At 31.9% G+C, this 15,141-nt stretch overlaps 1 protein-coding gene across 1 annotated transcript in view; it reads right to left on the bottom strand.

Annotated features, from left to right (window-relative positions):
- Positions 1–15,141, bottom strand: part of LOC126746628 (chromodomain-helicase-DNA-binding protein Mi-2 homolog) — a 175,347-nt gene that overhangs the window by 90,435 nt on the left and 69,771 nt on the right. The window contains exons 11-14 of the mRNA XM_050454957.1: positions 3,851–4,025; positions 3,627–3,796; positions 3,426–3,567; positions 2,976–3,371 (exon numbers count right to left, since the gene is read on the bottom strand). Coding sequence (XP_050310914.1) covers positions 2,976–3,371; positions 3,426–3,567; positions 3,627–3,796; positions 3,851–4,025 — 883 coding nt within the window. The remainder of the gene's footprint in view (positions 1–2,975; positions 3,372–3,425; positions 3,568–3,626; positions 3,797–3,850; positions 4,026–15,141) is intronic.

Raw genomic sequence — 15,141 nt, 5'->3', positions numbered from 1 at the left:
GGTGGTGTTGGGATCTACATAAAAACTTCACTAAGTCTTAAGATTTTGGAGAATTCTGCGAGTATTGAGGATGTGTGGGTGGCGGTGGGAATTCCTCGAGTGATATATGTCATTGGTTGTGACATGGTATAGATTAGGTATAGACCACCTGTGTCTAAATGTGCAGTTTTTTTAGATAATTTTTCTATATAACAGTAAACAATTAATAGGGCTGGTACAAAGTTACATAAATCAATAAAAAAAATAATAATTTATCTAAAGTACTGTAAAGTATATTTATATTTTTTTTTCACATTTTTAAAGAGATTCAGAATATCATTTTTGTGAAAAAAAAACAGTTATTTCAAAAATAAAGATGGTGGTGGGCGTTCAATTGTTTTTGCAATAATCTGCTTTAACTTTTAACAAATTTGGTATTGTTGAATAGCGCATTCTTTGGGCAATAAAAATCGATCCGAAATATAGTTAATTTAATTGGATCCTTCTCCGCCAGAGGGATAGTTTTAACACCATGACCGAAAATCCTAAAAAAATCAAATGGAATATGACTTTTTCTTTATAATTTATATAATACGATCCGTTATAATTTACATTTTGTGATTTGCTATTATTGGCTTCCCTCGTCAGCTGTTCAGGCTGGCTTCCATCTTGGTCGGGGGCTTTCACGTTGTTGCCGGTTTTTCCGATGGTAATTATTTAGTTTATTAAATTTAAAAATAACCAGATCGAATATCACAAAACAAAATAATGGGTCTGTGCGGAATATATGAGAGAATCTGTGTGCCAAATTTCAGGCAACTCTGATGTAAGGTTTTTTTAATTGTACTTTTTTCCGATTTCCTTGCTTTATTGATTTATTCGAATAAAACTGTATTTCAAAGTTCAAGCAGTTTTTGAAGGATGGCGCCACATAAAAATCCGAACAAAGTGAGGTTAGTTTGCTTTGTTTTGTTTATTTTGGATTTTATCCAATTGCAATTCCTAAACTTTTTAATTTATAAACTAATATGTCAATGTTATTTTGTTATAAGACCTACCCAATCGTGCAAAAATTGTGGGTTGCAACGCTAATTGTGAATTTTCATGGAAAATATGTATTAAAACTTTTTTATTTTTCTGCTATTAATCCAGATACTTTGATCCTTGCAGCAGTTTTTCACAAATTTTAAAATTTGCTAAATAAACAACAAATATATGTGAACTTTAATAATGTTATTGATAGTGACTTCTTCATGCCAAACCAAGCAAAATGTTGAATAACAAGTTTAAATTATAGTAAAAGGTTAGTATCCGAGAGTATTATTATGCAAGTGTAGCCAAAGAATAAAAACACTATATCAAAAGATAATAAATAGTTATCGGTACAGCTAGTAATTGCCAAATATTTTTTGAAAATTTAAAAATTTAGTTTGCATCTCTATATATTAGTCAATTATTCTCCACTCTAATTAAAATTTTAAAATTAGGTTTACTTTGGTCTTGCCTTGTTCTAACCTATTTGGTTCTCAAAATATACTCTATTAACATGAAATTAACATTTGATAACATTTGATAACATTGAAATAACATGCTATTTGTCAAAATGTGTTTTTTTTTAGTTTTAGGTTTCTACATTTGAAATACTTGTATAAAATATGTTTATGAAATGAACAAGAGAAATTAAAAACTATATTCATATCTCATCATAATATTTTTTTTAATAAAAAAGATTATTAACATATTTAACTGTGTTCTAAAATAATTCTACAATCTAGAGATTATCTTCTTTTCATCCTTATATATGTAATTTAAATAATATTTTAAAACTGAAACTGGACCTTCCTTTAAACTTACAGAATGTGCCAAGGAGTTTGGTATGAAAATGATATTTGAAACAGGGCAGTGTGGTGTCTTGAAATAGCAATCTTTTTTAACACACTAATACACTGAGAGAATTCCAATCTAAATTATCTTAAAATTAGGAATTTTAAAATACGTCCAAAATACACACCTAATGTGAGGAAATTTTAGCATCAAATCACAGATATAACCCATGCTTAAAATTCAAACTAATTTTTACTTCATACCTATGTACAAAGATTTAGTTATGTAAGTCCATATTAAAAATGACCCCTTTGTTTTAAAAAATTAAAATGTATATTACTTTTACTATAAATAAAATTGTTATTGCTTTTGTCCTGATTTCTGGCAACGAAAAAAAAGTTTTAGACTTTAAATGATCAAGGAGAAATAAATAAAGCCCCTTATGATATTCAACAACACCAGAACGTTTAACAAATTTTAAACAATACAAAACCCTTCACAAATATTTTATGAAAATCCCAACATATTTTATAAAACATTCGTAAATCAATACTGTTTTCAAGAATAACAACCGGTATTTGTATCTGCCTGATTTTAAGACCACCCCGTATAGAATATATAAACCTTTCATACTTTTTGGGTTGAAAAAAGCAATATGAAAATATTTTTCTAATTGATTACTAATACTAATATTCAAATAAAAATAAAAATATTTTAATTTTCAAACAGCTGATATGTAGTATAACTCATATAATTTTATCCTAAATAAGAAATGATAGCAATATATAATTTTAAAAAACTATAAAAGTTTCCTAAAAATAATACAATTAAACGCTAGCCTCCAGGCAACCACTTTCTTACTAAATAATACAAAAATTCAGCACTAAAAGTTTCAAACGCGTTTTTCTCGATTTGGCAATTTTTGACAATTTTTGCCCCCCAATAATAGAAATATTAATAAAATAGATAGTGAAACGGTGACACACTTTTTTCACCCAAGTTTTGAACCTATCACAGTCCCTCAAATATTTAGTTTTACTCCTAATTATTATTATTTGGGTTATATTTGTTGACAATTCGATAAAAAAAGGTTTTTCGAATAAAGAAAGCCGTCATGAACGCAACTTTTCACAATATCTAACTCATAATATAAGCATAGAGTTATGACTTACCCACATAAGTAATACAGTAAAAATCTGGTGCCCAAGTTTCAAACTCTCTTTCCCAGTTAATAATAGTTGATAAAGGTACTGATACCAAAAACGGGCCTTTGCAATGACCCTCCTTATAAAGGGAGTATAAAAATGTTATCGTTTGGATAGTTTTTCCGAGACCCATCTCGTCTGCTAGAATAGTATCGATGCCATTGGCCCATGAGTACCTCAACCAGTTAAGACCTTCCAATTGATATTCGTGCAACTGCATATCGCATTCGTCCAAATAGGCGGGCTGTTTGTCGAACTTCTTCTTAAGATCGCTAATAGGTTTATCGGGAGGAGAAGTGTATTTACGTGCGATTACTCGACCTTCATCATCCAATAGCTCTTTTCTCGGCTTAGATGGTTTTGCTACAAAAATATAAATTAATACTTTAGAACCAAAACCTGAGAAATTGGACATACAGGATTTAGGCTTTCTGCCAGCTTTAGATCCACTTAAATTAGCCGCTCTTAAATCTTGGTAATACTCAATGGCATGTTTTAATCCTGGAATATCATCGTTTTCTTCTTCCCATGTTGCTTGGTCATAAGACAGCTCTCTCCACTAAAAAAAAAAGAAACCTTAAAATATTTACTGACACATACTAAATAAGCAATACATACCTTTACCAAATAAAGAGTTCTCCCGTCTCTCATGGTTCTGTGGTTTATAACTCTATGAACAATTAGCCATTCAGGTTTTACTCCATACTTATAAAACTTTTCTTCCATTTCTTGGTCGTTTGTAGACCCTCCCATCTTGAGAAGTCTTGTACAACGAGAATCGGCTTCATCTGTTAAAACATTTTTGTTTTTCTAAGGTACATAAGGAATTTGAAATATTTTACCAATAGGTTCCTCAAACTTAGGCGGCTCTTCCATATCGTACTTTCTGGTGTAGCTACGGAACATAAGGGGATGGTAAACATCCAATTGCAACTCGGTGATCCAGCTGCAGTGCCAATAGGAACGTTCGTGCCATTTTACGAAAAATTCGCGTCGCCTGTGTTTTGTCACCTCTTTCTATTTGAAAAACAAAGCAAATTATTATTAGGAGGGCACATTTTATAAAATGAATATAGACAAAAAATATAATATATGTTTGAGAAAAATTGCGTTAATAGTATTATTATAATTACTTGGCGAGTTATTTTAATATTAGCACAATTTTGAGAGTATTCGGTAAATCTCATATAATACTTAAAACATTTAATTAAGAAAATACACTACTTGTATTCAGCGTTTTCGGCAGTAGGCCGCGATCAGGGCTTAAGAAACTATAAAAAGATACATTAAATTAGAACAGGAAGGAAGAATGCTTAGAATTAGACAAACATCGTTAAAATATAAACCGTAATAAGTCACAAAAATAAAAAAGGCTAGTCACAAAATAGGACGAAAAAACATAAGACATGATACAAATATACAAATCAATATTGTCAACGCAACAACACTATTAAAAAAAAAAGGTACACAACATATTGCCTATGGTTTCTTAAGCTTTGGATTCTCTGACCAGATCAGCCCGAAATATTTCGGTGAATATTCGTGTACAAAACGTTCCAGATTTCCGAACTCAGTTCGTTCAGAAGTTTCGTCTTTTCGTGGTTTTTCTGAAGCTAGCTTCAGAATTAATTCGTTGCGATATATTTCAGTCTTTTAAAATTTTACGTGCAGTACATCTTGCATTTAAAAACTAAAAAAGGATTTTTTATTGGTATGATTTTAGAAGAAAAAGAGGATGATGATGATGTATCCGCGTTGTTAACAGTAGACAATGAAAATAGAAGAATAGTTTTAAAAATGTTCGAGAATGGGAGTAAAGAGGGAATGTATAAATTGTTAGTGTTAAAGCATCTTTCGGATAACTACACAAAGTTTAAAGAATTTTTCTGTTTAACGCCGCAACTGTTTTACAATGTACTACATCATATAAAGGACGAAATTAGTACGTAACCTACAAATTAAAATCCGACTCTTATTTCTCCAGCGGAAAAGTTATATCTCAGTATGTAGTGTGAACATGTCAAATTGAGGAAGATCTAGGAAATAATATTTTTCTTATTTATTTATTTTTTATAAAAAGTTTTAAAAAATGATAAAAATATACCTTAATTATAAGACATGTATAGTATTTTACGTATTATTGTGTATTATTCCCATGGGTTTTAAGTGCTAAGTAGCTGTTTAATGTACAATCTGGTGGTATCTCCTGATCAGGAGGCTTGTAACTGTTTATTTTATTTGCATATAACGGAGGATTTTCTTGTACTTTTTGGATTAATATTTCATCCTCTAACGCAGAAAAGACTAATTTGTGGTAGTTTTTAAGCACATACATTTTTCTATTAATATATCAGTATGAAAAAATATTTTTTTATAGAAAAAATTGTTGTATTAACACGCAGTCCTCTATACAATAACAAACGAATCGGCGAACTGAGCCGTTTAAAATCGTTCAAATCAAAAACTGTTTGATTTCGACGAACTGCTGTCCGCACACCTCCCCGAAATTTCGTTCCGACCTTTTATAACAACCACTACTATGTACTCCGCATATCCTGGGTTTCACCGGAACCGCTGACGAACTTTTCGTTCCATATCGCCGAAATATTTCGGACCGATCTGGTCAAAGAAACCAGGCCTTTAAGTACTAAACAGAACGAAGTAAACCTCTACCTGGTAGACGGTATTAAAGCAAAAAAATGGGTATCTTAATCCCGTATTTAAAATGAACAAACAGGCCAATGTTCGGAGTGGAAATGATTTTTATTAACAAATATGGTTCTGCCTATTCCATGATTTGAAGTGAAGGGAAATAGAAATTTAAAGTTTCATTTTATTGTTATTAATCTATACTACAAGCAAATGCTTAGGGTACGGGGAGGTTGGCAGTCAGGGAGAAATAAACTCAGGTCAAATTACATAGTTGAGATAAAACAATGAATGAAAAACCTGTATTACCACATTAATCAGTCTGGGTTAATTTTTATTTCTGTTTTCGATTACAAATTCTTCTAAATAATCCAGCTCTTTAAAGTTCCTATAGTTAAATGGGTGTATAATTCTGCTGTTCTCTGAATTGGAGAAATTGTGAAAAGCTGATTTATTGGGTTTAAAAATGTGTTCTTTAATCCTTGTATTGAGTTTTCTAGTGGTTTTACCAATGTAAGTGGCAGCAAAGTCTTAACAATTTAGCATATACAGGGTGTCTCCTTTCAAATGGTCAAAAATGCTACAGTATATACAGGATCCATAAAAAAGTAGTTTGAGATAGGATGGTCGGAAGTGCCTCGTTTCCAAAATATAGGGTGTAGAAATTTTTTAAAAATCATTTTTTTCCCTTTGTATTAAACACGCTTTAGGCGTTTTAAATGATAGGTGGTGAGACAAAAAATTAAATCTATACCAGGGTTCTTTATTTTATTTCTCGAAAATTTTAGCCAATTTTTCATGGTAAACTCCATAAAATAAATATTAATAATAATAATAAAGTGGCAGAAAAAGAAAAACTGATTTTGTGGTGGATAGAAATATAAAGAGATTGGTTGTGCAAGATCCCTTTATTAGTGCTTCTCGAGTTATGAATATAGAAGCAGCAGTTAGGACTTGTTTCAATATCGGTAAGCACTATAAAATGAAGACTTAAGGAAGCTGGTTAACATAGCAGAAAGTCCGCAAAGAAGCCGTGTATCTCAAAGAAAAACACAGAGTCTAGAATTCGATTCGCAAGAGAGCATCTTAACTGTACTTACCAAAAATGGAAAACAGTATTTTCAGACGAAAGTCGATTTAAACTATTTAGATCCGATGGTATTTGCTGGGTTAGGAGACCGGTGAATGAAATATTTAATCCTAAGTATACGCGACCCACTGTAAAACACGGTGGTGGTGGCATTATGCTTTGGCGGGTTAGGTATGGGTCCAAATTGTGTCATTGGTGAAAATTGAAAGTGTTATGGATCGCTTTGTATACCAAAACATATTAGAAATTGGAATAATATACCATTATTTACAAAAGCCATATGCTACCATGAGCAGAAGAGAACATGTGCTTAAGATGGGTTTCTTAACATGACAACGACCCAAAACACACATCAAAATTAGTTAAAAATTGGTTAAGTGTTAATAAACTTGATGTCATGCCTTTTTAAGCCCAAAGCCCCGATCTCAAGCCCATTGAGACTTTGTGGGATGAAATAAATAGGAGAACTCTTAAAAAAGGTGTGAAGCAGTTATTAGAAATAAAGGATATACTACCAGATACTAAATAACATGTAAATTAATTTAAAAGAAATAATTTAAATTTAAGTTGCTCTACTTTTGACCAATACACTTTGGATTTTTTTTAGTTTTTATATATACAGGGTATTGAAAATAAAAATTGTGATATAAAGTTGTTTTACTGTTACATAAAGAAAAAAAACTAGATTTTTTAAAAAGTTGCTCTACGGGGTGTCCCGGTTCATGTGGGAAATCTCTCGGATTCAGGTAGAACATCGAAAAATAATACCGATGGTTCCTATAAAAAAAATTCCTACAGGCCTTCTTTACGAAGATAAAACATTGGCTCGTTTATTATTTTTTTTCTCCAAAAAGGGTTCATTTTATCGATAATGAACAAGAGTACCTTTTTTTTAGCGTAGGGTTCAAGGTATACAAATTTATTTTTTTTTAGACTTTAAACATACAGGGTGTTAAAAATATACGCATTAAACTGTACAACCTAGTCCGCCCCTGGTAAAGTAAACAAGGTAAATGTATTTTAAGGATGTCATTTTAAGAGGTCCCTAATAGTGTTCACCTAAAATTTTTATTAAATTCTACCGGGTAGTTTAAAAGTAATTTATGAAAAACCAATTTCCAGCAGCGTCCTTTAGGAGGCTGTATCTTCGTAAAGAAGGCCTGTAGGAATTTTTTTTATAGGAACGTTCGGTATTATTTTTCGATGTTCTACCTGGATCCGAGAGATTTCCCACATGAACCGGGACACCCTGTATATATGAGCGATAGTGTACATGTGCTGCAAATCCGTCCCTGGATAGGTCAAATCACCTGCAATTTCTCAAAAAATGTCTCACCACCTGTCACTTAAAACCTAAATATTTCATTCAAAAAGTTTTTTAATATAGAGGAAAAAAATCGATTTTTTTAAAATAAATTAACACCCTGTATTTTGGAACGGACACACTTCCGACCATCGATGTCCTATTTAAAACTACTTCTTTTTGGCTCCTTTATATACTCTAGCATTTTTGACCATTTGAAAGGGGACACCCTGTATACCCTACTATTATCAGTATGAAGGATTTTTTGTTTATTATTAATTAAAGTTGACCCTAAAGTATTGACTGATTTGAACGAAATTTTTATTTCGTTCAGGTTAGAAGACTCTATAATCCCTCTCCAGTTAAATGATAATAAAGTTAAAAAGTGGTTCCGTTACGTGGATGATTGTCTTGCAATAATTAATACTAAAAACAATATTTTGGATTCTTTTAATAATTTACATTCCCTTATTAAATTCACTATTGAAATAGGAAAATAAAAAAGTATTAATTTTCTTGATTTAAATATTTTAAGGACAGAAAATAATAGCTTAGGATTCAAAATTTTTAGACCACATAATTCCTGCTAACTTTAATAACCCTGCAAAGCATAAAATGACAGCCCTTAATTGTTATGTAAACAAAGCGCTAAAAACACTCATAAGCCCCACAGACTTCGAAGATAAAATTAATATCATTAACAAATAGCTGTTCACAATGATTATAATATTGACAAGATTGAAAAATTAAGTATAATAAGTAAAGTATTATATATAATAAGTTAAGTATAATAAGTAAATAATAGTAGTTTTATATGATAATACTTTAGTTTTTAAGACATTTAGGCACAGAAGATTAGCATCGCACCACGATTTAATGGTAATTAAGTCATTAGAAATAGTAGCATGTAGTGCCCTAGCATCCGGATTGCTCCATGTAAAGCTAGTATCGTCAGCAAAAAGACAGATTTTGCCACTGATGTTAAGATTGGCCATGTCATTTATAAAAATCAGAAACAAAATAGGGCCCAGGACTGAACCTTGAGGTACCCCACATTCTATTGGTTTGCAAGAAGACTTTGTCGTATCAACCTTTACAAGCTGATTTCTGTAACTGAGATACGATTTAAACCACTCAAGGGGCGTTCCTCTGAACCCATAGTGATTCAATTTGTCAATTAAGATGTTATGGTTTACACAATCAAAAGCCTTGGAGAAATCACAAAAAATTGTTGCTGTTGAATGATTATTATTTATACTGGTGTAAACACTATGAAAAAGAGAAAACATAGCATCATTTGTGCACTTGTTACTCAAGAATCCAAATTGGTGAGGAGTAAGAATTTTATATTTAAACAGAAACGATAAGAGCCTTTTTTTAACCAATCGTTCAATGATCTTTGATAAAGTGGGAAGGAGTGCGATTGGGCGATAGTTTGAAGCTTGTTGTTTATCTCCTCCCTTATGCAAAGGAATAATTATTGCAGTCTTAAGGCAGGTAGGAAAGACTCCATTTTGAAATGACTTGTTAATTAAGTTTGTTAGATGGATTAAGGTGCAATTTGGCAGATTGGAAAACATTTTGAGAGTGAGCCCATCTGTACCAGATGATGATTTGTTTTTTATTTCATTAATTGTTGTTTGAAGCTCTGTTGATACCATGAGGGTAAAAAAGAAGCTGTGTAAATTTTCATTTGGGAGATATGAACGAGGATCGTGAGAAGGTGTTATGGTAGCCATTAGATTTTTAGCTACATTAACAAAGTAGTGACTAAGGTCCTCAGGTGAAGTAGGGATAGTGCTAGATGAAGAAGTCTTATTTCTTAATTCATTTACAATAGACCATGTTTCTTTGGCAACATTACTTGATTCGATCATCCTTTTATTATAATAAATATCTTTTGCAGCTTTTATAGTCTTATGGTACATTTTTCTATAAAGCTTGGCATAGTTATGAAAAAATACGCTGTCTGTAAATTTTTTCAGGTGTGATAATGACCGCGTTTTTTGCAGAAACACGTAAGCCTTTAGTGGTCCATGGCTTATGATGTTTAATTTTGATAGGTCTAAGAGGAAACGACTTATCTGCAATACTTGATAAAGACTTTATAAAACTAGAAAATTCACTATCTATATCGTCAGAAAGAAAATCCCAATCACCGTTTGGCATAAGTTCTTAAATTGTAAGAAATTATTTTTGCCAAAAACACGGCCTAATTTACGTAACGTGTTTTTGCCTTTAGAATTTATGGAAAATTTAGTTAGTGCAGCTTCATGATCAGAAAATCCGGAATTAAAAACCGTGCAATCTACGAGTTCAGGAGCAAAAGATGACACGACATAGTCGATGGTACTAGAACTATTTCTAGTTATTCTGGTAGGAAAGTTAATATGCATTACTATACCCATTGAGACGAAAATAGAGTGAAGAGATTCTTGAGCAGCACACACACTGGAAAAATCAATATTAAGGTCGCCACACAAAATTAATTTAGCTTTTAAGGGCAAGGATTCTAGCAAGCTTAGTAGTTTTTGAAGGAAAGTCTGTAAGTCAGCGTCAGGTGTTCTATATACACAAATAATATAGAGGTCGTATGTATTATGGTAAACTATGGAAAATTCAAATACTTTTTCTGATAAAAAGTTATCAAACTTAGTTACCGGTGAAAAATCGTTGTTTATAGACAAAAACAGGTTCATCAATGTTTAGCCAGTGTTCGGTTATAGCAACTATTTCTGCAAAATTTAGCTCTTCTAATAAAAGAAATAATTCATTAGTTTTGTGTCTTAAGGACTGAATGTTAAGAAGAAATACGCTAAGCTTGCTATCATCCGATTTATCAGAGGGTGCTTGATCCTCTGGTCGCGTCACGTTATTTAAAAATTTTTGTTCCTAGATGAGGAACCACTGGAAAAATAATTAGATTGACTTTCTCGTATTTTTTGAAGCCTTAAAATTTTTTCTGAAGAAAAGAAGGATCTAAAAGCGGAGAGGTCTTCTTCCACTTCGGCTGCACCAATTCCATAGACGTCGTGGAAACGGATATACAAGCGTCGGAGGGAGTCTATGTTAGTAGGTAGGCCCTCTGAAGCTAGCATTAGCTTGACACTGGTCTTGGTGTGGCCTTCGAGACAGACGTTGGAAGGCTGGTCATAGAGGTATGCCAAGTAGAGCCTAAGAGTTTTTAGGATGCTGGGGTCTCTCACTCTAGCCAACAGGTACCGTCCATTTTCCGCATCAGATTTTTGGGATAGTCGCACTACTGGAGGAGTCATCGGGTCCATATTATGCAGTCCATCATCATCGTTGGCCTTCTCCATAAGTTTGAAGCTGACATTTTCTTGCCCAAATGACTTAGATGCAGCTATCGCATCTTTATCTGAACCAATTTGAAGCATATTGAGCTGATTTGAGACAGGTTTGGGAGTTAAGGTTTTATTAGCTGCCGGTGGAGAATTTAACGGTGGTAATGGACCCATCCTTCGTCCATCGACTACAGCACCAGCCGGCCATACGTTCGTCTCTTTTAGCTGGCTAAAAAGATCCTTGTTTTGGACACCTACTTTAAAGCTAGAGTTCACACTGTCTTCATTTTGCGTGAAGGGAAAACATCGAATAAAAGCATTAGTCTGGATCTTATCTTTAACGTAGTGAGCGAGCCGGTTTACTGTATAGTCAGGAGAAATATTAGAGACGATTAGGTAATGTCATTCTTCCCTAGTTATGGTTTTCTGAGGTGAAACCGTTATTCTTTTTGTAGAGGGTGAAACTTCTGGTTCCTGATCGGTCTGTATAGAAATGGAAATGGATCTTTTTGCTATTGCTGGAATATATTTAGGAATTTCTTTTTCCTTAACTGTCAGCTTTTCCAATTTAAGGGCCATTTGATTAATACTCTTCTGTAAATCTTCCATTTCTTTCGCAAGTTCTTGTTTGGGGGAATCATGAATCTGGATCTTGACGGATTCGTCGTGATTTCCCAAAAGAATTGAAGACAGGTTAAAGAGCTCTTGTTTCATATCCCTGATTGAGTGAAACATTGACTCTTGACCATTTTCAGATCAAGATTAAATTTTACTTTTATTTTTTTTAATACAGCGTAGAACTCAATAAAATATTTAAGTTTATTTAGCGCTTAGCTTCCTTAATAAATGCCTAACGCACACAAATATCTAATCTAAAGAGCCTGCTATCTAAAAAAATATCTAATCTAATCTAAAGAGCCTGCTATCCTTCTGCGGCCATTACGTCGCATCGTATCGCGCGTTGTGTTTTGGATCAGTTCGGGAATCCCTGTAGAGAGGCAAATCGAGAAATTCATAGTTTATATTTTGTTAGTCAGGTCAGTGCGTGTAAATATTGTTTATCGTGTAGGAGTTTCATTCGTATTGTGAATTTACTTGCCGACGTAAGATATTAAATCTCGCAGAATTAGCTTTTAAAGTGAGTTATTTATTAACATTTAACAAAAATAATGCCAAAAGTAAAACCAACTGTGAAGGAATGGATAAGAGGCCATTCAGAATTAAAGTATAAAAACAATAAATTGTTTTGCAGAGCTTGTATAAAAACGGTAAGTTTTTTATTTATTTTGTGTTTTTAAAAAACAGCTCATAAAAGATTATTTTTGTAGATAAATTGCAAAAAAAAGTATACAGCAGCATTTAAAAACTACAGGACATGTAGAACATTTGAAAAAAATTAAAGATAAATCAACTCAACAACAAACTTTATTGGAATCAATGACCAGCTCATCTACACAGGATGAGCAAAAACCATTTTATTTTGATTTGTGTAAAGTTCTGGTTTCCTGCAATATTCCACTTTATAAATTAAATAGTCAAATATTCAGTTCCTTTCTGCAGAAATACACTGGTAGACATATTCCAGCCGGAGCAACTTTGCGCAAAAACTATATTGATCTAGTTTGCAATAATATAATACAAGAAATTAAAACAAAAATAGGATGCAACTACATATGGTTTTGCGTAGATGAAACGACGGATTCATGCGGTCGATACATGACTCATTTAATGATTGGAATATTGAGCGAAGATAGCTCAAGTAATCCTTTTTTAATTAGCTCAAAGCAGCTGGACAAAACAAATAATAATACCATTACTAAATTTGTTCATGATGAGCTAACAAAATTCTTTTTGCCAGACCCTGTTCCTAGTGAAAAAATATTAGTAATGCTCTCTCTTATGCAGCTGCATACATGGTAAAGGCATATTCTAATTTAAAAGTTTTGTATCAACATCTAGTCCATTGTACATGTCTAGCACATGGATTGAATCGGGTAGCTGAAACTATTCGTACCCAGTTCCCTTTGGTAAATAGTTTGGTAAATACAGGAAAAAAGATTTTTGTAAAAGCACCATTAAGAGCTCAATTATTTCGAGAAAAGATGCCAGGTATACCACTACCCCCTGAATCCATCCACAACTTGAAGCCATCATGCAATCATCGCAAATCACGCCATTACGCAAGTTGAAGAAAAGGGTCTTGCTCTCGTCGAATCTATGGAAATAATTGAAAATGTTAAAAATGATTGCCTAAAAGTACATGGTGGACCCGGAAAAATAATTTATAATAAGCTTAATAAAGTCTTAAACAAAAATACAGGGTATGAAATTTTAAAATGAGCTGATGTTTCTTTTGTAAAAAAGATCATTATTAATGATGCGTTAGTTTATATTATCAAAGTTAAATAAAAACTACCGAAAATTTTTATTGTCTTATTTTTTGCCTAGTACATATTTCAGTTTTAGAAGTATTTCATATTGTATTCCTATAGTGCATTTTTTAGTTTTTATGCCATTTTTTATGCTTTTAAATCCGCGCTTTAGTCAATAGACAGTGTAACACGACCAGGTACATTATGTTACACAGTAACGTTAATACTAATTTATATCCTTTCCTTGATTTGGTCCTTTGCCCTGGGTATATATATAAAATGATGTGTAAGGAATAGAACAACTTGCAAAAATAATTTTACACTTTTTTGCGTTTTTATATTGTGCTATACTCGTGACCTTGTGTAAAATCCTGTACAGGTTTTTTTTTTTAAAGCCTAAACTTTAAGCCTTTAATTGTGACTATTTTAGTCAAAAAAGGTACATTCGGATATAATATTAGTCTGCAATCTTAAATTAATAATAAGGTATTAAAATGATTTTTTTAATGATCCACTGTTTTATAATAAATAGAGACCACCAACTTAATAATAAGGGCAAAGTTAATATAAATTTACCAAATGTCATGACTTACATTTCATTTTTAAATGTGTATCCAACAGAGAACTATCATTAAAAAAAATCAATGTCAGATATCCCTTATATTCTATTTAAAGAAGAAAATATTCACTTTTCAAATGTCATTAAATTAGTAATGACTAAAAATTAAATAAGCAATTTATATCGGGGGTGCATCGCGTGCATTTTAAGAAACGTCTAATACAGTTTTTCTGTAAAATAAACAGGAAAGCCAATATTTCAAACTATCATAATTTATATGGGATTTCCTATGCCCAGCTTGGCGATGTCAGACCACCCTGTATACATCAAAATTGATCTTAATTGCTCTATCCATCAATTTCTCTTAAAAAAATAATTTCAATAATAATACATAGTTTTTGGAAAAAATTATCATTACATCAAATTTAAAAGGACATTTGAATAAATTTTTGGGCAAGTTTTTTAATTAGTTAAATAAATTAATAATATATGATCTCATATAACGTTGATTATATGAAATCTTTTAAAAGTATTTCCTGTGATACTACTGTAATATAGTCGGCAAAAACAGGCGAAAATAAAAACTTTTTAAAAATCAATATTTCCTTAAAGAATTTTCAATTTACACTCCTCTAAACAAAAAGTATACTTATTTATTATTTATCAACTCATTACAAGAACTTCAAAAATAGATACCACCATAAATTACTAATTTTGTAACCTTAGAATTACGGTAACTGACGGTATATATAATTCAACAAGGACGAAATATTGGTGGAAACTAAATGAAATAATTAGTTTCAAACTAAAAAATGTAAGTAATTGCAAAGCAAAGAAAAATCAATTTGAAAGGTC

The sequence above is a fragment of the Anthonomus grandis genome, chromosome 17 (genome assembly GCF_022605725.1).
Source record: "Anthonomus grandis grandis chromosome 17, icAntGran1.3, whole genome shotgun sequence".
In the NCBI taxonomy this organism is placed as follows: Eukaryota; Metazoa; Arthropoda; class Insecta; order Coleoptera; family Curculionidae; genus Anthonomus; species Anthonomus grandis.
The sequence above is the reverse complement of the archived record's forward strand: the minus strand, read 5'-3'. Positions and strand labels throughout refer to the sequence as shown.